The sequence below is a fragment of the Brachyistius frenatus genome, unplaced genomic scaffold, assembly GCF_029030835.1.
Source record: "Brachyistius frenatus isolate BFR_SWC_R1_liver_20210118 unplaced genomic scaffold, ASM2903083v1 Contig_95, whole genome shotgun sequence".
Lineage (NCBI taxonomy): Eukaryota > Metazoa > Chordata > Actinopteri > Embiotocidae > Brachyistius > Brachyistius frenatus.
Genome location: NW_027210694.1, coordinates 984621 through 1008457, shown reverse-complemented (window position 1 = coordinate 1008457; position 23837 = coordinate 984621). Strand labels below are relative to the sequence as shown.

Sequence of the window (23837 nt, the reverse complement as noted above, 5' to 3'; positions counted from 1 at the left end):
TTCATGTCCTGAAAAGTTTATGACTTTTACATTTCAGCGTGTGTATTAAGTGATGATTTTGAATCTCAAATTTGAACTCCCATCAAAGCCGCGTCACGTCGAGCGGCCGTTTCGTTCGGTTCTTGTTCGTGCTGCAGCTGTAAGTTTACACGGCTGAGAAACTGAGTGCAACATGTGCAACAAGCACATTCACTTTTTTTTTTTTTTGGGGAGGATAGAAAAGGGGTAAGAGGCACAAGGCTCCTCCCTGAGAGTTTGTGAAAACATTCCAGCAAAGTGAGAGCGGTCAAAGAATTGGAAACTCTCAGAGCGGCCTCTTACTCTCTCCGTCCTTCTCACCTTTTTTTTTTTTTTTTTTTTTTTTTTTAAAAGCACCCCTTTCTGGCGCCGCGTTCGGGTCGTTCATCGGTTCGCGGCGACGCTCTGCTTCTGCAGAGGGAACAACATCAAAGGAGGGAAACCTGAGCGAATCCCCTGGAAATCTGAAACGGACAAAGAAGCCGAGCCGTCCCCGTCGATCGTCTCACAATGAAGCCGCTGTTTGTCCTCCTCGTCTCCACCGCCTGGACTCTCACCGGAGCTCAGCATTACTACCAGGGGCTGATGGATTATCTGGAGAACAGATTGTTGGCTATCGAGGTAGGAAGCGACCCCCTTGTTTTAAAAAGGACTCGCACTTTACGTCGTAAGTCGGTTTAAAACGCTGGAAAAATGATTATTTTGAATTTAATGTCTTCATTCAAACCAATTAATGCAATCTCTGCCCGGCTCATCAACTTTGCGGGGGGCCTCCTGGGAGGGGAGTGGGGGGGGGGGGTCAGTTGATGCATGCAGAGCTCTCCTTCTTCTCATGCATCACACAGCTTCTGCAGTGTTGTTTTTTTTTTTTTTTTTTTTTTTTAAAGACAATGACACGCGAGTAATGAGTACAAGCTCGACAACATCCCGACGGCATAATGGGAACGACGTGTTCCTGCAAAGGTAGAACGACGCCGCGTTAAAACACGAGCGCCTCGAGGGAAGAATCAAATTACAGAAGAGTCCGGTATTGTTTTTCTTAACCGGCGGTTTTAAGGCAGCAAACAGTGTCGGTGTCATGAAAGAGGGCAAGTAAACTTTTTAGTGTGAAATGAAATACGTGTTTGCTTACCGCGGGGGAGTCATTTAAATAATTGACTTTTTAAAGTCTTCTTTTTGCAAGACGTTTACAGAATCAGATTTTTTTTTTTTGCTCATCAACTGCGATTCAAAAGAAAATGACGATCTGTAAAAACAGTTACAGGCATGAAATGAATTGTCTATTTACGGCTAAATCCGTCCCCCCCCCCCCCTGCGGCCTCCCTCCGGTCTCGGCTCCAATAACGCCGGCTCAAACTCCCGCATCGATATGAGAACGCCGGCAAATTCATCACCAAGCTTTCCTTGAAGTTTCATTTTCCATTTGACCACAGAGCCCCCCCCCCCCCCCGCCTCCCCCCTCCCCCCCACGGCAAGCGGAGGAGGGAAATGAAACCGCGGCGCTGTGAAGGAGCAGTCGGTTATTGCGTCTGAATAATTCACCTGTCACTCTCGCCGTCGTCGATCAGTGAAGCACAGTGGTTTTCTGTTTGCCGACGGTGACGATGCTGTGATTCGAACACCCTACGGGATTTAATAAAGTTGGTAAATTAGTTCTGTGAGGCTCTCTGGTAAAAAAAATAAAAATAATATCCCCCCCCCCTCCACCCCGATGGTTAACCTGGCTTCAGCCAACTATCGCTCAGAGCTTCAGTCCTCTGCTGATTGTAGTCTGGAAACCCTGTTTGCGTGGAGGTTCGCTCACCCACTCTGGAGGGTGGACCAATCAGGAACCAGCAGGGTAGAATTTCAGCTCACGACATACTCGATGCCGATTGGTTAAAGGCCTCTTTTTCAAGATGAACCCGGGGTCTCCACCCAGTAGGATGCAACGACTGGAAACAATCTTAGGTGGAGCGTCTCCAGACCCAAATATTTATTCCGTGAGTTTGGGTCGGGTAACACCAGGCTACCGGGTGGCCAATCAAATTGGCCCATTTTACAATGACAACTTTAGCCCACCTTAAACCTCCATTAAAGCACCATACGGTGCCAAAAAAAAAAACCACCCTCTTCTAGCTACTGTACAACAGCTGGATACTGTTCCCAACTTAGCGAGTTTGTTGCTGGATTTAGCTTTTATCAAAAGTCGCTTGAGCTCGGTGCTTATGAAAAACAAATTGAGCAAATTTAGCGATCTTTTAGACGAACCTTAGATTTCATTTAATTGTTTTGACTATTATTAGTCACTATTCCAGAGGTTTCGTTTTGGCAGCACGGCTCGCTCGTGTAGTCGGGCTGTTTGTTCAGCTATTCCAGGGTCTCATGCCGGCGTCTGTGCTGAACTGAAACAATAAACACATGAACATATTTTAAAACGTTCCTTTATATCCGTTATGTGAAACGCTGCATTTTTTTGTTGTTGCTGTAAAGCACTTTGAGCTGCATTTCTTGTATGAAGGGTGAAAGTTTATTATTATTATTATAAAAAAAATGGTTTCTAACCAAAGTCAAAAACCAGGAAGACGGTACCAAAGAATTGTGGCTGGTCAGAACTGCCGCAACCCCCCCCCAAAAAAAAAAAATCAAGATAAAGACATTGCGGTGGAGATAAGTTGGCGGAGTGGAGCTGGTCGGAGCTAAAAAGAAAAAAAAGGTATAAAATAATTAAGTAATGCACCTAAAAATTCCACCTTTGGTGTTTCCCAACCAAAGTGTCTCCTGCTGATCGGCTCCAACGGAAAAAGAGAGAAGACCGCTGATTCTCAACTGTCTTCGGTCCTTTTGATTCCTTGGATGACTCGGTGTCGGTGTCCAAGCGAGCACTGGGATCCAGATTCATTGTTGTTTAACTCGTTCACTCGCAGTTCATCTCCGAGCGTAGCTTTCAGTCTGCACCAAAGCGACGACACCGAAATGGAAAGAGCTCAACAAAGTAAACCTAAAATTTTTGTTGGAGTGAAAAGCGGAAAAAAAAAACCAACAACCAAAAAAACTCATTTCCGCCGTCCATCGTAACCTTTCGTGTTGTTTTCACCTCTCCGCGTCCCACAGGACGGCATGCAGCTGTGGCACCAGCAATCCCACCGGTACCACGCGGAGATGCTGGATTTCGGGAAGCTGACGGCCGAGGTCGTGGAGGGGCTGAAGAACGAGCACGGCGCGCTGCTCAGAGACCTGGAGGGGGCCGGCGTCCGGGTGGACCGGGCGGAGCGGGAGATGGACTTCGTGGAGGCCCGGACCTCCCCGCGGGCCTGCGCCGCCCGGGCGGACAAGGTGGTGGAGCAGGAGGCCTGGGGGCTGGAGGAGAGCAGGGGGGAAGAGGAGGAAGAGGAAGCGTGGGAGGAGCTGACCTCGAGAGTCTCTGGTGAGCCGCGCGCCCCACGGAGGTTTTTCTTTCTTTTTTTTTTTTTAGTTCACGACGCATTCAGAACCTGTCGAATATGTAGGATATACGGTCTGCACAGTTACACATCCCGACTAGGAACCCCCACTCCCCTCCTTCCCCTCCGCCCCCCACCACCACCACCACCACCACCACCTCCTCTCCCTCTGCAGAGCTGCTGTCTTGGAAAAGCCATGCCACTGGAAACTGGGAAACAAACACGGCGCTGTTACAAGTCATTTAGCGGAGCGCTTTGAGTCATGTTTTCCGAGCAGGAACGAGGCTTCGCACAACTCCTTTATTTCTGCAGCGCCCCGTTTGAGCGCACGCGTTTGTCATTATAATCTTCAGACCCCGAGGCGCGCCGCCATAAGCGACGCCGAGATAACCGCCGCTCTGAGTCATTTACTCAGGTACTCAGGCGCGAGGACTTAAAGCCAATTAAAAAAAAAAAATTAAAGCGCGACGTCGGGAAATCGGATTCAAATTTCCTCGCCGCGTGTATTTGCGCCGAACGCGAAGCAAAAACAATCAATCTTTTTATTTATTTTTTTCACTTTTAATGTTCCCCCGAAGAAACTCAAATCCCCGACGACGAATCGTTGAATTGCTTCAATTATTACTCCTCTTGCAAAAAGCGAATGAAAAAAATATCGACCGCCGTGTGATGCCGGCGGACGATTAACGCATACATTTCGAGAAATTACGCAGCGATATCATAAACCTCCTCCGAGCGGAGTCCAGTCTGTTAAATGCAACGTCGATAAAGGTACAATGCCCAGGACGGCCGTCTCCGTTGGGATTTTTTTTTTTAATGTAAGTGTGTGTGTGTGTGTGTGTGTGTGTGTGTGTGTGTGTGTGTGTCTTGCGCGGTAGGAGGGACAGGAAACTGGCCCGAGGTCAGTGACGTTACTCTCCGAGCTCATGTTCGCAGCACAAAGCGATCCATTGTGAAGAGGTGACCCAGAACGAACCTCCGCTGCATTGTAAGGAGGGGTGGAGGGGGAGGGTGGTAGGAGAGGGGAAGGGGGAAGTGAAGGGGGGGGGGGGTTCAGATCTGGGAATATAATGTTAATCTTTGCCCCCGGACACATCGAGACGGTGGGGGGGGGGCGTCTTCTGTTTGTGTGTTTTAGAGGCGGAGATGAGCGTCTCCTCGTACGCTCTCCTTCCACTTCTTGGTTATGAGTCTCGGGTCCAATTCCCCCGACACCGCATTTTTAATGTCGTGATTCGGAGCCTTCGGGGCCGTTCGATGCCCTTCGAAGGCCGCAAACGCACATTTGAGCTGAATAATGATCATAATTGTTGTTGTTGTTGTTGTTTTTTAGCTAAAATCAACCATATAATAATCATCATTTTCAATTTTCCAGTATTGTCATTTTAAACGTAATTTTTTTTTTTCCACAGTTGTTTCCGTAATCACGAAACCAATCTCCATTTTTCTTCCCCCTCCTCTTTTGTGTTTTTTTTGGGTTCCTCCGATGCTGCAGACTGCGTGGAGATCCTCTCCGGCATCCGGTCGGTGAAGATCCTGAAGCGGGCGGGCGGTCCTAAAGGCATGTGGACCAGAGACCCGCGGTCCTCCACGGTCTACGTCTTCAACGGGACATCAGGTGACGCGATCTACCAGTTCAACTCCGTGCGGGACTTTTCCCGCTCGGCGGGCGTCTCCGGCAGCAGGACCGTCCGGCTGCCCTCCGAGTGGAGCGGCCCGGGCGGCGCCGTCTACAACGGGTACCTGTACTACGTAACGCAGGAGGGCGACGCCGACGTGCGGGTGGTTAAGTACGACCTGCTGAGCGGCTCGGTGGCCGACGTCGCCATGTTCCCCGCGGAGAGCCGCGCCGGCGTTTACGGCCTGAACCCGGAGACGGTGGCCGACCTGGCGGCGGACGACGAGGGCCTCTGGCTCCTGTTCGCCCCCAGCGACGACGGGCCGAACATCGGCCTCGCCAAGATGGACGCCGCCACGCTGGACATCGAGCGGATCTGGGACACCCGGTGCCCGCGGGAGAACGCGGAGGCGGCCTTCGTGGTCTGCGGGACCGTCTACGTGGTCTACAACACCCGCCTGGCCAGCCGCTCCCGGGTCCAGTGCGTGTTCGACGTCAACGACGTGGTGGTCAGCGAGGAGGCGCCGCTGCTCTACTTCCCCCGGAGGTACGGAGCCCACGCCAGCCTGAAATACAACCCGGAGGAGAGGCAGCTGTACGGCTGGGACGACGGCTACCAAATCATTTACAGACTGATCATGAAGAGGAAACTTCTGGCTTGACAGCGGAGAGATAAAAAAAATTTTTTTTTAAAAACCTCTCCCGGTCCCGTGTTCCTTTCACTGAGCCGGCGTCGGCAACGTAGCGTCTTTTTTTTTTTTTTTACCGAGCGGTTTAATGAACGCAGCTCGTCACGACCTTCGAGGAAAAATCTCGTTTTCTCAGGATCTAGTTTGAGGTGATAAACATCTAGTTTGGGATCTAAAGGTAATAAAATGTTTCCTGACCAACCTGAAGCCTAAATTTCACTAATGAACATGTTTTACCCCTTTTTTTTTTTTATATTAAAAAAAAAAAAAAACCTCCAATAATTGTTCATATTTGGATGTTTGGATGTAACATCAGAATTATTGAGCTTGATTTTTTTTTTTGTCCTAAACAAGTTAACAATCGCAGCTGTCGCAATTTATAAACGACAACGGTGCAATTTCTTAAAATCTATTATAAGAAAAAGGAAAATTACAACGCGCTTCGCTCGACGCAACGACTGCGCCCCCCCCCCCCCCCCCCCCCCCCCCCCCCCCCCCCCCCCCCCCCCCCCCCCCCCCCCCCCCCCCCCCCCCCCCCCCCCCCCCCCCCAGTTGAAACGTTGAAAAAAAAGTCACGTTTTAAAGCGCAAACACGCGACTGCAGATGTCGCCGAGGGATCGAAACATCGCACCGAATGTCGGGGCGCTTCTCCAACGAGTGGACGGCAGCGATTTCACTCGGTGCCCCGAAACGATTGACGTTCGGGCGCTCCGGAGAAGTTGGGAATAAAACGACGTTTGGGGCGAAGGCCGCTTCTTTTACGTCGCCGTCCCGTCCCGTCCCGTCCCGTCCCGTCGGGCGCTCCCGGCGGTACGATCACGTCGTCCTCTTCAGGTCGCGACGGGCTTTTCGATTGCTCCGCGCCGACTCGCCGAGTCCAGCGAAAGGACCGTCCGGGTGCCGCGGGGATCGTGGGAATCGGATGGACACCGACGTCTTTCAGCGACATCTGCATTCACCTCGCGTCCCCGTCGACTCTTTCATTCATCGTATATCCAAAGCGGAGAGAATTCGAGCCGATTAAATCGGCATTTGAAGTATTATTTATTCATTTCGGTCTTTATCGAAAGGCCGAACAATGAAAACGTCCTTCGTTTTTTTTGTTATCGCAGCCCGTCAAGTCCCCTTCGTTTCATTTGGCCGTTTGATTCAGACCCAAATCTCCATTTCCTCGGCGCGACTCCTCGCTCGTCGAGCCACGAAGGCCGCGTGGTCGTCATCGTGGTCGTCGTCGTCGTGGTCGTCGCATGTTTTGCCGGAGGGATAAAAAAAAAAGACGCAGCGCAGAGCTCCGTTTTTGCATAAGTCTTTTAATCAAAGGAAAAAGGAAGAAAAAAAACCATGTCACAGAACCGATAACACGTCACGCCCCGCGGGAGAAAATAAAAACAACAAGCAATCTTCTGACGCTGAGTTTTCAGACTTGTCGGAAAAAACAAAAACAAAAAAACAAACAAACAAACAAAAACAAATGACAATTTGGGGTGGAAAATACTGAACGCTACGTCGGTTTACTCGGTCACACACCGGGTCACTCCGATAATGAGTCTCGATGACGATCTAGAATCTAAAAGGAACTCGTAGTAGACGTTTTTTTTATTTTAATTTTTTTTTTTATCTGAACTAACATTTTCTCAAACATTTCTATTGGTACAAATACAAAATGTTCAATAAAAAAAAAAAAATTGGAAATTCAGTGCTATCGTAACAGTTGGAAGGGATACGAGATCATATCAAGAAACATTACAATAGTAGGCAAAAGCTAGAGGGTCTCGAAAACGGGCCGTCGACTGAGGCGATTGATTTAACAGGTTTCATCTACCGAGAAAAAAAAACAAAACCACACACACACACACACACACACACACACACACACACCGTCAGAGAAACACATGATCATCATAAAGCATGTGTTTTTATAAAAGAAGGACCAGAAACCACGTTGTTATTATTATTATTATTATTCAACCACTTGTTTCAAATTGTACACTTAAAAATAATAACAGAGTAAAAACCGACGAGTTTTTTTTTTGTCCAGAGAGGAATTTCACCGTTTAAAAAAAAAAAAAAAAACGACGACGCGCGAGGTCTCGAGCGGTCCCGCGTCGATGTCGCGAACCGCAATGCGCCGACTCACTTCTCGCCGTCGCGGGTGCCAATTAGAGAAATGCCGCAGCTCTGTAGATGCTGACCCCCCCCCCTCCTCCCCGCTCCCCCTCCCTTCCCCCCTCCCCCCCCCCACATCTCCGTCGTCTCGGCCTCGAACGCCGAACTGCACTGAACTGGGTAAACTCGGCCCGTTGAAGGAAATGGCTTAAACAGACGCCGGCGCGCGTCTGCCAAACGCGTCTGCCGAACGCATCTGCCAAACGCATCTGCTCCCCCGTCTGAGACGTTTTTTTTTTTTTTTTTTTCCCTTTCGATGACATTTTCAGGAACTCGGTGATATACGGCCGCGTGTTCGCCGTTCATCGCCGAGCGGTCCGGACCGGTCCGCACGGCAGCGCCCCCGGCAACGTTTGTCGCACGTCAGATTGTAAAGTTTGAATTAAAACGTCTTTTCAAATCGACAGAGGAGGCGGAAAACAACTAAATGACGAATAATCCAAAATACTGAGCCTGCGTCATATTTTTTAAATTAAACCGGCTGCGTTGATGCTTTTTACTCGAATAAGTGGGAAATCCCTTTCGGGACAGTGAACGAGGACCTGATTTTGTGAATTTTTGTTTTTATCCAACTTTTTTTTAATTATTTTTTTTTCCTTTGCCGGGACCCGTGAAAACAATCACAGTAAGAAAACCTTTTTTTTTTTTTTTTTCATCATCGTCGTATCGAATATCTTTTGTAAATTTGACCACATGTTGTGGATCGGCACCGCGCACACGGCGCCCAAGAGTACACCGAGTCACAGAATCAACATCGAGAGAGTCGCATGTTTCTAAAAGAAGACTATGTTCACCTTCATCACCACCAACGAGGCTGCATGAATGGAAAATCTTTTTATTTATTTTTTAAAATCTATTCCTATCGTTATATCTTTTCTGATTTTTAATTTAGATAAACAAAACATACATATAATAACCAGCGGACAACTGTACGTGAAGCTATACGCGTCCACCAAAATCTGAGAAAACAACAACAACAACAACAACAACAACAAAAAAGCACAATTAGACACAAAAAAAAAAGTGCTTTTGAAGAGTCGTGTTTTTTTTTTTTTTTTTCTTTTCTGAACGTGAGCGTTTGTGAGGTTTGACCTGGAAAAGAGGGCGAGATTGCTCGGAGGCAAACATCCAACAGAGAAAAGAGGTAAAGGTGTGTAAAGTGTGCTCGCGATTTCCCCGTTTTGCAGAAACCTTCGACCTTCGTTCGTCAAAACGACCGTTTTTAATTTTCTGTCTTTTCTATTTATGTTTTTTTTTTTTTATTATTATTATTATTATTATTACTTAGCAGTCGTGGCTACGTGTGTTTTCGTCAGGAAGTATAACTGCTCCTGCGTTAAAGACTCGACAAAGATTGAAAACCATTTCTCTGAAGCCCGCTCGTCGGCGAATCCCAATAATCGTCTCCCGTTCTGTAAAACGTCTGCTTTTGAAGACGCGCTGAAGCCTGAAGTCGTTGCGTTGGTTAACGTGTCCGTTTCGGCCTGACCCGGCTTCTCCTTCGACAAGCCGGCGATCAGATAAATTGCTTATTTGAGTGATGAAACTGGAAGTACGGCGGACTCGGCCGCGGCGCCACAAAACAATAGCGAACAATGGAGCGCTTTTCAAGTTCCACGATGCCGCGGATCGGTATCGTTTTCCGCTGACGCAGCACTTTTTAAAATTCAATGCGAGTGAGCTGTCGAGTTTTTAAATAGCTTCAGATCCCCCTTTGAGATCGTCTCTCTTTCTACCCCCGGCCGTGTCCTCGGCTTCCCTCCGTCAAACTTCCCCTCTTGCTTTCAGAGAGAGAACGATATCCGACTGAGGTTTTTCTTTTTTCTTTTTTTTTTTTTGCATCAAAGCGTCTGCGGTGCAAAAGCTGAATCTTCAGGGCGCGGAAAGTCTCCCGCGAGGAATCGGCTCGGAGAGCTCGATAATAAATGTCTGCGGGCCGGACTTCCGCCCGGCTCTCTTTCCGAGGACGACGGAGCCGACTTTCTGGGGCCGTCGCGACACCTACGTTTCAAAAACCGACGAGCCGACATTTTAAACCCGAAAAGACCGCGACTTAACTGACTGGCGGGAGTCCCAGATCAGTTCCTGGGAAGTGCTCTGGGATCAGATTTGAGGAAGGGAGAAAGAGAGAGAGAGAGAATAAGGGGGAGGGAGAGACAGTAGGGTTGTGTTTTTCTGCTCAATCAGACAGACAGGAAGTGGATCAGCAGGAGGGAGGAAACCCCCTTCTGGGCCGCTGGGTCACAGGTGGCTCTGCTCAGGGACTGGCGGGGGGCCGGGGTGAAGGGCAGGAGCCCTGGCTGTCGAAGCTGGCCGTCCTCGCCTTCCACTGCAGGACGCAAGAGACACAAGGAAGTGATTCACAGGGCATATGTCGGGTCGGTCGCTCTTCGGTACCGGGGCTCGAAACGCCCGCGTTTGTTCGTTAAAGGAGGGTTCGATAAATGTGACAAGATACCGGCGTGAAATCTCCTTTATCAAAAAAACAAAAACAAACATACAAAATGTCTTCAAAATGTCTCGTCTTTTAGCTCCTTGCAACACTGAAATTATCGCTTCTACCTGTCTTTACTGAGCAGCTTCTCGTATTGAATGATAACGCTTTAATATGCGGATCATTCCACAGCTGGTTTCCTCAATGTAATCTGAAACAAACGGGTGTTTAGATGTAAATTACATAATACGCCAATGCAATTTGACACGCGTTAAAATGGAACTGGAGAAAGCTTCTGTATTTTAAAAAAAAAGTTCATAAACTGACATTAATATTTGTTGTATTTGCCTCAAAACGTGAATCGTAACACTTGTTTTTGTATTTTGTTTTGTTTTGTTTTTGCACCGAATTCATATTTTAAGAAGAATTTCTCTATCACCTCTATATTTTATTTTTCCTCTTGCGTTTTCATGTGGACTCAAATCAAATGTTCCCGGGCACTTAATATATCCAGAAATCACGCAGTATACTCAAAAGATTTTTGTAGGTGTACTTGGAAGTCCAACAACAACCTCATTTTTCATTTTGGCAGACGATCAAATAAGATAGGTAAAAATACAAGACGAATTAATAAACACACACACAAACAGCTGATTTTGCTCCAGCGAAAATAGAAAAATCTGCCAAAACAGAAACACACTTGATGCGTCCTCTAACTTCTTCCCTGCGGCGATATTCTTTCTGAGAATCGGGAGCTAATCCCTCGGGTGGATCCCTCCTCCCAAACCATCGCCACGTGCTCTTTTTAAAAATGCCCCCCCCCCCAAAAAAAAAAACCCAAAACGTACCTCCTTCTCAGATTTCTTGGACTCCAGCAGGTGGTGCCAGTGTGCAATGGGCTTCCTCGGATAGGCCAGCATCTCGTTCCAGTGGTCCCTGCCGAGCCCCTCGGCGTGGCATCCGAGCCTCATCACGCCGATGATCTCATTATGACCTACCCTGTGGGGGGGGGGGGGGGAACGCGCACGCTGGTATGAATGCGTCTGACTTTAACCCGACCGGACGTCTCGTACATCACGTCGCTGATAATCAAAGGAGACGCGAGTCCGGACGCGAGACGTCGCCGTCGATCGACGCGGCGGACCCGCGGGCCGATCGTCTCCGGCGTGTGAAATGTAAACGAAAGCAGATTTTTTTTTTTTTTTTTTTTCTTCTTCATCACGTAAACCCCCCCAGATTATCGGCACGCCCCGATTTAATCCTCGTATTATAGCCGACTGTAAAGGAAAAACACACGGGGCTCGGCTTCCGCTCCTGGAAGTATCCACTGCTTTTATACTGCAGTGAAGACAAAAAAAAAAGAAATATAAAAATGTACGCAGCCTGACCTTTAACACGTACGCTCTCATTCTGTCAGCACTGCATCCACTTCTTCCCTTTTCCTTTTATAGACTCACTGAAAACATAAAGGTAGCGCTATAATATCTAACACCGCTCATTTTATGAAGAACTGCACTGGACACCGACAATGCTTTCAATAATAATATAAATCTTTTTACTTAAAAAAAACCAATTAAAAAAAAAAAAAGCAATTACCTCAACAAAAATCATATCTTTTTTTTTATCCAATAAGATATCCAGAATCCATCTGTATATATTTTTCATTTAAAAAAAATAAAAAATAAAAAAGTCCCCTGCTTCACCTCAAATACTCATCTTTTATTGAGCTCCAAACTAGTTTCAATCATCACATTCACCTCCAATTTAAGGTGAGCGCGAAGCAAAAATGTTCCACCTTCAGCAGATTAATGTAAAAACAGCTTTCGAGGGTCAAACTCTGCACATATAATATTACAGATAGCAAATTATATAATTTTAAGCGTGATTTATTTTTTTATATATATTTTTTTTTTGCATCATCTTCTTGGTTTCTTGCCAAATCCAGATTGGCGCAATATATGATTCGTACTACGACACTTTTCATTATCAGTTATTCCACCAATTAATTAATCAAATAAAGTACAGGCAAAACGGCTTTTAGGCGCACTACCGCCACCTACCGGCAGTAGTAGCGAATTACTACCCGGCGATTCGATTTTTCATGTGTTAATGACTGTTTGAAAAATGTAAAAAAAAATAATTAAAAAAATAATAATCATCGCCCATCCTTTCTATGTTACTTACAAATCATAGTCCATGACGGAGATGTGCAGGCTGACGTGGTCCATGCTGTCCGGCGGGATGTCAAAGATGATGGCCTCGTTGTAGGTGGGATTCAGAGTGTTCTTTTTAATGCTCGTCTTCTTCTTTTTCAAACGTCTTCCGTCGCAGATGAGCGACACTTTTACGTACGGATCTAAGCGACGAAGAAACACGACTTTATAATTGAACATCATCATCATCATCATCATCATCATCTTTTTGGACACTCCCCAAGTCGTCATATCTCATTTAGCGACTGCCAGAAGCATTAATTATCATGAAGATCCGGCATCTGGGATTATTAAGAAACAATAAAGCTTCAGTGTTCGACTCGACTGCCAAAATGTCTTTCAAAGATGTCCGCGAAAGATCGAATCATCGGTTTCCTGTTTCATCACCCACTGTGTGTGTGTGTGTGTGTGTGTGTGTGTGTGTGTGTGTGTGTGTGTGTGTGTGTGTTTTTTTGGCTCCTACTTAAGCATGAAAGCAACCCTGGAGGACCTGGCAGCAGTAATGCGCATAAAAGTAGTTGAGTCAATGTCTTGTTCTAACAAAGTGGATGGGAGGAACACAGATAGCGGCTAAGTAGCGCGACCGAGAAAAGCTTCCTGAATGCTGTTATCAATCCTCGTCCGTCAGTGATAAATCGCCCGGTACGCTCCATTATGCCACGTTTTTTTTTTAAGTCGGACGTAAGCTGCCCCGAATCTATAAACAGCAAACAGCCGATTATGCTTGAGGAAACAATTCGATGGCCACGGGATTTTGTTTTTGTTTGTTTTTTTTTGTTTTTATGACGTGCAGATTGAAATAACAGCAGAAGCGCTGAAAAACTCAGGGGGATTAAAAAGTATGAGTCACATTAAGATCTTTAAATGTCATTAGACATGGGAGGTGGGGAAAAAGAAGAAGAAAAAAAAGGAAAAGAAAATGCCGCGTTCGTTCTGAATTACACCTGAATCCTGGCATTCGAAGCGCAATAAAAGTCACATTTCACAAGTGATATGACTATTTTTGGGAGGCAAAAACCTGGAATTGAAAAAGTGGAAGTGGCAGTCTATTAAAACAAACAGGCCCGCCTGCCACTGTTTGCTGACAATGTCTTAATATCGCGCTGAATATTAATAACTGCTGAAATAAACAGAACGCCGGAGCACGGCGGGGCTTTCCGCTGTTTGTTCATTTCATTTGCGGTCGGATATTCAAAAAGGGAACGGACGCTTCGCTCTCACTCACCGAAGCTGTGAGTAAATCCCACCCACACGACGCACCTGAGTATCCGGTGATGTCCATGGCCTTAAGGTTCCTGCACTTGATGACGGTGAGAGTGAGTCTGCCCGCGGTGGGCAAGTAGCATAGTGAGAACATGATCTCGCCGAGGTCGACGCTTTCCTGTCGGGAGAAAGAAAAAAAAAAAAAAAAGAAAAAAGAAAGAAAAATTAATCCCGTTTTGGTTTCGCATTTACATTCAGCACCGACGCTTCGATTCCACAATCGGAAGGGACGTACAAGAAGGTCTCCGGCCGAAGGTTCCTGGGATCGATGCCTATGTTTTGTCTACAGTCTGGTCTTTGTAACCGCCACAGCACTCGGCGAAGCGAGGGCTCTCTCATGGATTATTGGGAATATACCGCGCGTTATCCCTCTCGACCTCCGCCGCCAAACTGTAAAAACCTTTTGAAAATGTCCCGGTGGGTTTCTCACAGTTGAGTCTGCTGTGAATACACGGGTCGTACCGCATCCTTTTTAAGAGTAAGTGACAGCGAGGATGGATGCAGGCGTATCGTAAACTGTTACTATAGTTTTTACAGTAAGCTGTGTTTCGCGATGAATAATACATTTGATCTCTTTTTATTCGACAGAGCCGGCGGAGACACGACAGGAAATGAGAGTGGAGCCGGATTTAAACCGTGGATGTTGTGGTTCATTGTTGACGCTGTAACCTTTTACGCAGCTGAGGAAACTCTCGGTGCTAATTAGCAACTTAAAATATATTTTCCTGAGAAACTAGTCATTTCTATATTCTTGCATACATTTATTAATTAGATTTATTGCGTTGGAAAGTTGTAAGAAAAGACCTTCGGGTCTAATGCGGGTCTTTTGCTCACATTTGCTTATTACCTCGAAAGATAAAGCACAGCTTGGGGCTGCTGTAAATAGCAAAAGTGTTGTAAAAACTAATTGTGGCCGGATGAAAAGTGAGGCGATCATTAAAGCCGTTAAAATTCACCCCCCAAAGGATCATTAATATCTGTGTCTGAGTTAATGGCGAGCCATCCAGTTGTTGTCGAGACATTTCATTAAAGAAAAACCCAAATGTCATGAAATCCCTAGAAGAAAAGTCAGGAGGATATATCCTCTGGGGACCATGACGTTTTATGTCAATCCATTTGGTAATGAATACAGTCTGGATCATAGATATGCAAAGCCAGAAGTCTCACCAGCATCAGTAGCCAACTTTTTTTTAATTTTTTTTTTTTAAATTGGGCAGTTTTCACTTGAAAAGTTCTTGAAGGTTATCCAGCTGAAACGATTTGGTTTAATTACAAAATGGTCAAACTCCCGATCGAATCAATGATCCGTTCGCCAAACAGTCAATTTAATTATTCTTACTTCCATTACACGTTTAAAAAAAAACAAAAAAAACATGATCAACATCAACACGAGGTCGGTCGTAAGTTCAGAACAAAACAGAGAACATGTCGGTACTTCGACGCCGCGCGACCCGGTTACCGTCGACGGGAGAAGCCTTTGAAAAAAAAAAAAAAAAAGGTCCTTGCCGTCGAGAACTTTCATGGAAGAATCATTTCTACATTCGAAATGACTTTGCAGACAGAAACTTTCCGTCCTCCGGCTAAAATATTAAAAGTCCCTCACTTGTGTGTACAGACAGATCCGCGGGGGAGGCCTTACCGAACTAATAAGTCTCAAGTGGAATGAGTGTCCGTTATCTGTCCCGCGCGAGGGTCTTAGCTCCATCCCATGAACGGTATTAAGGTCACACAGACCTCTAATCACGCCGAACGAGCTCGGTGAGAATCCCGCTGATTGGCAAATCCCGACGCGTCTGTCTGAGTGCCGCCGTCTTAACTGTGATTTGTCTTCCTCCCGCTGCGGAAGCGAAGGATTTGCCTCGAAGGGTTGTGAAGGTTCAGCCGCGACGTGGAGAGCGCAGCAGAAACGCCGTGTCCTAAAAGCGTAAAGTGACACTTTAATTGTCCTTGTAGAAACACGGGCGGGTTTTGATGCCAGTCAGTGACATCTGCTCTGCATTAATCTTTTTTTTTTTTTTTTTTTTAGCACCGGTCATCTCTTTTGGATAGGACGCCATAAAATGTTGTGAGTACAATCCTTCTGGTAGCTGTTTAGATATTTCACTGAAAGCTATAAAGTGAATATAAAAGAAATGGACGCGGTCTCTGAGTCTGAAGACTGAAGCCAACGCGGAAGTGCAATACCACTAACGGCCACTAGGGACTAGCTCCAAATAATATCATTCTTAATGTTTCTGACACACGTCAATGATGAGTTATTAGTCATTTAAAACGCCTTTTGTTAAATATTCAATATTGTTCTTATTATAGGTTATTTTCATTTGTCTGTTGCATTAAGTATCAGAAATAGCTTATTTTTCGACGTCGCGGAAACTGCACAAAAAAGTTTGTCGGCCTGCTAAAATTAGCAACGAGCTAAAAGCACTTTGCGCCAAATTCAGCGCGTTCAGAGTCTGGTCTTGCGAACTTAATAACTTACTGTATTTACATGTACATAGCTTTATCTATTCGTACACTATGGATACCTTAAGAATTCGTCTTTAGTCACTACCACAGTTGGTAGATAATCTCCTCCATTCGTGCCTCCGATTAGCCTCTAAAAACCTTCCCAGAGTAGTTTGTTGACACGAGAAAACAGTCTGCAGTCGAAGTACGTGTTCTCCTTCGGACTCTTTATGACGCTCGTCGGGTTGACGTTATTGATAAATGTCCCTCATTGATCTTGTGAACCGAGGAGAGCTGCCGCCGGCCGTTTCCCTTCATCCTTCCTCCCTCGCCGCCGTCTTTGTCGCTCATTAAGCTGCGCTGAGTCTTACATAGTTTCACGTCGAACAACACTTCTTATTTGTTTTGCTTTGTTCCCGCTGAGCGCCCCCACCCACCCACCCCATCCCACTCCTCCATTACCCCCCCACCATCTGTGCATTCTTTATGTTGCCAATCTTGACTTTAATGTGAGCGAGGGATTTTGTCATAAAATCATTTGGCCGTTCAATAAAGTTTGTGTGCCAAGGAGAAGGCCGCCTGCTTTTCTGCCCACTAAGCAATCATGTTGAGATTATTGAACAACCTCTGAAGGGGTTGAGCAACTGGAGAGGAAAGATTGGGGGGGGGGGTCAGGTCATTGGGGGTCAGATGTGAGGGCTCTGAAGCACCTAACAAGGGTCCAGAAACACTTTGTTCCTGAAAATGGCCCTTAGACATCGTCAGCAAACAACAAAGCCAATAAAAAAATATATATATATTACATGAGTGAGTTGGAGTCAGAAGGATCCTTTTATGTTTGAGGTGTTAACTTTCGAATACATTTTAATTCGCAGTTTAAAGCTTGACGACGTGGGTTGAAAAGTACTGATTTCTTACGACCGATTTGTTTATTTATTGGCCTAAACCGTTTCAATCGCTCAGATTCTTCTCCTAAAATGAAATTATTTGTCGAGACAGAGGCGGCATATAAACACATCGGGCCAAAAAACTGGCAGCCAGTTAAACTAATGACAAAAATATGTAGGTTCAGTCACAGCTGACAGTTTTGGATTTAACATTATATAAGCCATAATGGCCCACTTTGAAAAGTTAGTGCAGTAAATAAGAGATATTGTAAGTAATTTATATTTTAAAAAAAATTATCAGAAAATCCACACTGCGGCAATGTTCCTGTTTTATTCAGACAAACATTATTATTTAACGTTGATTTGAATACATCTACTAGTAGGAGAGAGTTTAATTGAATAATTTTAGTTACACTCAAAGCATTTTTTCTGTGGGAGTAGATTTTTGAACTTTACGTACTTCAAGTTATGTACGTTGAACGCAGAAAAATAGCGTAAAGATGTGCTTTTATTTCACTGGAGCGTAACTCTTGCCGAAGCTGTTCTTTTTTTTTCCCTCGCCGGTTCTACAGACTAATTAAAACGGCTTATCGGTTCCCTCTAAATGTGTTTGGAAAAACCTCGACTGAAAACGCCTTCAGCGTGGAACCAGCTTTACTTTTACACTTTCATCAGCTCTTCTAGCTGGCTGGTCGTTAGGGATTATCACTTAAATCTTGTGGCGTCACAGCAGGAAAAGCGCCGGTGTTAACGGCCAACGTTGGTTGGAGCTGGTTCCAGGTTTTGCTGTCGTTCTCGCCGGTTCTCCGGTTCACCTGTGATTTCCTGCTACGACAAACCAAAACGTCTGTCGGGAACTACGGACGCCGACTTTGTGGACCCACTGGTGGACTGGAGGGCCCGTTTGTCCCTCTGCGGGCCGAACTGCAGAATCTGAACAGCACATGCCGATCTGTGCTTCAAGCCAGCAGCGAAGTTCGACCAAAGGCAAGCGCCGAGAAAAAAAAAACCAACACATTTTCAACCAGGGTTTCAATCGATTTCCTTCAATTAGCGCCGGAGCCTCGAGCTGGAACAGAGGCGCCCGCTTTTTCCTCCTGATTTTTAAATGTATATTTTCAACATTTCAACACTTCGGTGCAGTCTCGATTTAAAGGAAACCAAAACTGTCGCCGCTCGCGGCGTTCGTCGTGCCGCCGTGAAAATAGAGCCCATACGGTCTTAAAAGCACTGGAATTAGCCAATTAAAAAAAAAAACGCCCAGCTTGTGTACGTTTTAATTGAACATTGTTCCCTCCGGTTGCTGAAGCTGCACAGATACCGTGGTGTTTTCGCTGCTCTCGTGTCTTCTGTTAATTCAGAACTGTTTTAATCAACCTTTCTGCGCGACCTGATTTATAATCCCACGCTTCTCGGGTCAATTTGACCGGCCGCGATGTGCAGCTCAACCCCGCATATAAATCAGCCGGTCCGTTCGGTCCGTAGTTTATTCGGCCGCGTTCTGAACAGCGCCGAATTAAAAGGGATAAAAGGCTGCATCACCGAGGGCAACGAACGCCAGGAGAGGAGAAATCTGGAGCCGCAGATGGCTGTCGAGGGGTCGGACGCTACGTTTTGTCTCTTCCGCAGCAGAATTCAGACTCGCGTCAGAGCCGGCTGGAGTTTTTAGCCACAACATGTAAAATACCGCTCCAATAATATCCAAAACCAGCTCACTTGTTTCATAACGTCTCTTTTTGACAGCAGCCATGAGGGTGATGGGAGAAAGGGGAACCGCTGAAACCGCCGACGAGTCGGCCACAATTACCGTCACGCCAGAAATACCAGCAGTTGTCCGACAGGCGGGTCAAACGTCTGCAGACCTGAGAAATGTTACAATTCTCAAATAAATTGGGAGGCAATCAGGCGCTTTAAATCAGGATTAATAGGCGCAATATTCCCTGAGTTTAACCTTCCTGTAAGACTCCAGAAATATTACAGAGGACGTATTTTTCCGGTTGAAACCGTAACGAATGCGTATAAACCGTTTTTTTTTTTCCCGATACACAAAAAGACTGTCAACGGGTTTTACCTAATTTATGAGCACCTGTTTCTTCTCAGCTCAGTGGGAGAGTTTCTTGCTGCGTTCGAATGAGGTCGTATTTACCGCGTGCACGAGAAGAGTCCGTACGAACGGCGCCCTCTTGTGGTACCGACGACGGTAAAAAAAAAAACGCCGAAGCGGGTCGCCAAATATCATAATACGCCCGACACCAACATTTACACTCGAGCTGCACAAAGTATTTCTTACTTGACACCGAACCTAGCGGAGGAATCAGAAAAAAAGTCCGATATTCTTACGGTGGTGGCGTACTGGATGTCCCGCCATACGTTCGTCTCCCTGGAGAGGTCCGACGTCTCGAACAAGTTCTCCAGCACCACCTCCCCGATCATATCGTGCCGCGAAAACCGGTCAAAGTCAAAGACGCTCATGTGGAGCTTGCGGGCGGCCAGATCGTCGTAAGGCACGGGGAACTGGAAGCTCTCGCTGAACGTGGGGTTGAGCGTCTTCCGGTGGACGCGGGTCTGGAACTTCTTGCGGTCGGGCAGCAGGTAGATCTTCACGTACGGGTCGGACGTGCCGCACAAGTCCTTGGCGGGCAGGTCGACCGCCTTGAGGATGTTGACGAGGAGGGCCTCGTTCTCGTAGTCGTACTTGAGAGAGAAGTTGATGCTGCCGCAGTTTTTGCTGCTGCCGTTCTTGGACGAGTCCTCCGACTCCGCTGTCTTCTCCTGGTAGAGCTCCGGCTGGATGCGGCCGATGCTGGTGGGCTTTTCGTCCTTGTCCGGCATGTAGTCGTTCCCCAGGTCCAGACTGCACACCTGCATCTGCCTGGGCAGGTGTCTCTTGAATGAATTGTGTCTGTAGGGAACAAAAAAAAAAACAACAACAACAACAAAAAGACAAGGGATGAAGAAAGAGTTGTAGTTTGTGTCAACGAGCCGTTTTCACAAGACCGACAGGGAAACCGTTAAATTGAGGAGCCGAGCGACGCCGAGCCGACCTCAAACGACTGAGTGTTGACAAAGGACGGCTGATTGTTGTAGCGTCTTCCGTCGAACCTGCAATTGACCACAAATAACAGCCGGCGGCCAGACCTGTTATTTTCCGCGCGAAGAAGGAAATAATGAGTGACCTTCGGCCTGTATTTATGTCGTTTCACTTCAGGAAATCAGGCGACTATTCTCACACCGCTGTCAATCTGGTTGTAAGGTCTGAATACTGATATGTCTGATCGGCATCTGTTCCTCAATTTCGCTCGAGGGCAAATGCTATAAATGGTGTAGGTCAAGGTCCAACGGCGCCAAATTTGTGAAACAACAACAGCTCGATGAGGTCCAGAGGCGGCGAACATGAACGGGAATTTTTGCCTCGTTAGTTCAACAACAAATAGATGATTCTTGGTAGGCAGAATGAACCGCTCGCGTTCACTTATTTACACGCGGTAAACGAACAGATCTGGCGAAGCTTCTCCAGGCTGTGTTTTTTTCCACTCGATCGCATTCATTCTTATGAGGAAGACCTCACGTATAATTAGCTTTACCAGACGGACCTGCAGAGAGATGCCTCTGAGGCAGAGTTCAACATCCGCAGCGTTTATTGTAATTAACTTTGTAGGTTACCAAATTGCTCCGATAAAAACGGATGCCCTCATTAGAGACGTATTAAGGTTATTTGGTGTCGGCCCTCTGAAAACACCAAGCGCTCCGATTCGCACGCTTTGCTTTGTGCCGGATTGACGGCGTGGGCGTCTTGAGCTGGAAATGCACGCTCGCGTGTAACCCCAAAGCATGCTGTCGCGTGGATAACCACATCACGCAGTCTTGTGTGTGCCTGTGTGTGTGTGTGTGTGCGTGCGTGCGTATGTGCGACTAACCGAGTGGAGGAAGCCGGCTCAGTGGTTTGCCTCTGCATGCGTTGCGTGCGGCGCAGGAAGTGCTCCCTCATGGAGAGCTGCACATCGGTGGGGATGTCGGGGGAAGTGTGGCTTATCTTCACCGCCGCTTCCAGGAAACCCATCGAGCCCATCAAGCCCGCGGGGTCCTTCGCCTTCTCTGTCGCCATGGTGACCGGCGGCTGCTGCTGCTGCTGCTGCTGGGGACTGGGCGGCGGGAGAGGCGGCCGGATCGGGCGGTGCAGCGGGTTGCGGGCCGGGCTGAGGGACAGCGTGGGGAAGTGGGCCTTCGTCCGCCAAGGCACCCAGCACAGCTTCCAGGAGACGAACGCGAGGAGGCCCAGCAGAGCCAGGCCGCAGACCACAAACACACCGAGCAGGAGGCCAAAAGTAGCGTCTGGTGACGAGCCGCGGGGACCAGAAACGCAGGATCACACAATATGGACAAACAGATGGTGATTACAAGGGTGGACGAGGACACGGAGAGAGAGAGAGAAAGAGAGAGAGACAGAGACAGAGTCTATTAGGACGCGATTTGTCAAACGGCCTGGTGCTATATCAGTGGTTTCTATATAAGACTGAAGCGAATGCACTGGGAGGGCTTCATAAATATTAAAGTAGCTTCCATTAGTCTTTGGTTCATCCGAGGGATAAGGAAAAGAAAGGGAAGTGTAAACAGAATTCAAATGTGGGTATAGTATGCGCTCCTGCACGCACGTGGATGATTCCTCTGACATTATACTCACTGTAGAGGTAAAAGTAATTACAGTGTGACAACGAAACCAAACAATGCAATCCATTTGAATTAGTAAGAAGACTCATGGGAATAGGACGGAGGTGTCGGCAAATCCTCCTCTGGGATTTTTCTTGAACCCAGAAGCAGATCAAAAGGAGCCGGCACAGTCAAACTAATTTATTTTCCTGGTATGGAAAATGCTTCCTGAGGAACAAGCAGCATACAAAGAGCTGGAGACGAACCAAGAACGCTGACGAGGACTCGGATTCACGTGGACCAGTGGAAAAAAGAAAAAAAAATAAGAAAAGGCCAAATGCAGGAAACATACAGTGCTGCATCTCCAGGTTTTTTTTTTTTTTTTTGTTTTTTTTTGCCTGCGGGACATTTTTCCTTCAAGTGATTATATTTCTCCACCTGATGCTCGCGGCGTCTCCGACACTCTTCCGCCGGGATTGAATTCAATTCTCTATATTCTGCAGTAGTGTCGGTTTCCCACGCGCCGAAATTGCTCAGATTTATCCACAATAACTCGCACTGAGGAGCGACTCGTGGCCTCTCGCTGGGTCCCTAAACTCCTCTTCTCCCCAACAACAAACGGGCGGATAGCAGGGCGCTTTTTCTCTTTTCTGTTATTTACCCAACTCAACCTTTTCTCTCCGGAGTCAAATATTAGTGTTAACAAGCGCAGAAGCCCGCAGGTGAGGTTGTGTTTATTCAGGGTTTTAGAGACTAAACGGTTTATGTAATTTATTATGAGGATGGACGATCAAAAAATTTGCTTAAAGTATCAGCAGGAATGAACGAAGTGCATTTACATTCAATGCTCCTTTCTGCTTATTTATCTAATCGCTTTAGTTACTGGTTATGGATATGATTTAGAGACACAATTACGAAAGCAAATAAAAATGAAACATAATGTGAGCTCATAAATCATGCTATACATTTTTTTTAAATCAATTGTTTTCAATTCTTTTGGTTTGTGACTGAAAAAAAAAGCCTCATAATGCTTCAGATTTGAATGACTCGTTAGTATTTTGTGCCACTCTGACCTGTTTGAGACGTCAAAGTCAAATTATGCCATATCTCGTGCCAAAAAGTAAAAAAAAATTGCAAATATATCACGATATTTATCCAGATTTGTTTTCTTTTTCTTCTTCTTTCCTCTTCTGCTAATCATCTCCCAACCTCTCGGATTTAATTTGTGACTCTTGGATTGGAAACCACTTGACCAAACTATTAACATTACATCTAAATTATTTAAAGCTATAGCTCCACCTCTAGCAGCTCCAACTGTAAAATCAGTTATTTAATTCGTCATATAAAGTGATATATCAATCACAGGACCCACTTTCCTGCATGATGAGTACTTTGGATACTTTTAACAGTTATTTTGCTGATAATACTTTTGTACTTTTGGAGTATTTTTTCATCGTGAAAGTGGTTTATTCATGAAAAAGATATGCTTCCACCAAAGAAGTACAAATTACGCAGCAGAATGGTTTCCACTGTCACAATAATATAACAATTATTACAGTTATACATTGTAGGTGAAGTTGTAGCTACTTTAAAAATGTTTTCTATACATCTCGGTAAGTGAATCTGTGCAAGTGCATCTTATGTTATAAAGTCATCACCTCTTGTTTGTATAATCCTCAGCTAAACGTTTAAAAAAAAAACAAGTACATTCACCTCTACGATCTTGTAAAGTAGGAAAATAAAGCCGAATTAAATGAAGACACTCAAGTGAAGGATATTAGTCATTTAGTCTCCAAGAATAACTCGCTTCATGTGACGACCTACCGCTTTTATTTTTAAACTATTCTTCTTCGTCCAAAAAGTTATGAAAAGGGTGGAATTTGCCATCCGGTTCTGCACAAATGAAGAGCTTTCATGTTCAGAATTCAAACTAAAGGGAGAGTCCACAAAGGAGAATTTATAGCTTAGCCAAGCGGCGGACGTGATTTTCGAGTCTGGAGGATTTGTGCCTGAGGAGGATTTCTCGGCTGTCCG

At 46.1% G+C, this 23837-nt stretch overlaps 2 protein-coding genes across 2 annotated transcripts in view; one reads left to right on the top strand and one right to left on the bottom strand.

The window, feature by feature from the left end:
* Positions 1-243: 243 nt before the first annotated feature.
* Positions 244-6011, top strand: olfml3a (olfactomedin-like 3a). The gene is made up of 3 exons (XM_069710988.1): positions 244-639; positions 3112-3424; positions 4936-6011. The coding sequence occupies exons 1-3, from the start codon at positions 529-531 to the stop codon at positions 5718-5720; spliced, it is 1209 nt and encodes a 402-aa protein (XP_069567089.1). The 5' UTR covers positions 244-528; the 3' UTR covers positions 5721-6011.
* A 2137-nt stretch (positions 6012-8148) lies between these two features.
* syt6a (synaptotagmin VIa) overlaps positions 8149-23837 on the bottom strand; it is a 57116-nt gene continuing 41427 nt past the window's right edge. The window contains exons 2-7 of the mRNA XM_069710908.1: positions 21074-21488; positions 19497-20058; positions 13822-13942; positions 12533-12704; positions 11197-11347; positions 8149-10243 (exon numbers count right to left, since the gene is read on the bottom strand). Coding sequence (XP_069567009.1) covers positions 10172-10243; positions 11197-11347; positions 12533-12704; positions 13822-13942; positions 19497-20058; positions 21074-21488 — 1493 coding nt within the window. The 3' untranslated portion in view covers positions 8149-10171. The remainder of the gene's footprint in view (positions 10244-11196; positions 11348-12532; positions 12705-13821; positions 13943-19496; positions 20059-21073; positions 21489-23837) is intronic.

Coding starts and splice junctions, on each gene's coding strand:
- olfml3a (XM_069710988.1), top strand. CDS start 529: ATGAAGCCGCTGTTTGTCCTCCTCGTCTCCACCGCCTGGACTCTCACC. Junction 640..3,111: donor ACAGATTGTTGGCTATCGAG/GTAGGAAGCGAC, acceptor CGCGTCCCACAG/GACGGCATGCAGCTGTGGCA. Junction 3,425..4,935: donor GCTGACCTCGAGAGTCTCTG/GTGAGCCGCGCG, acceptor CCGATGCTGCAG/ACTGCGTGGAGATCCTCTCC.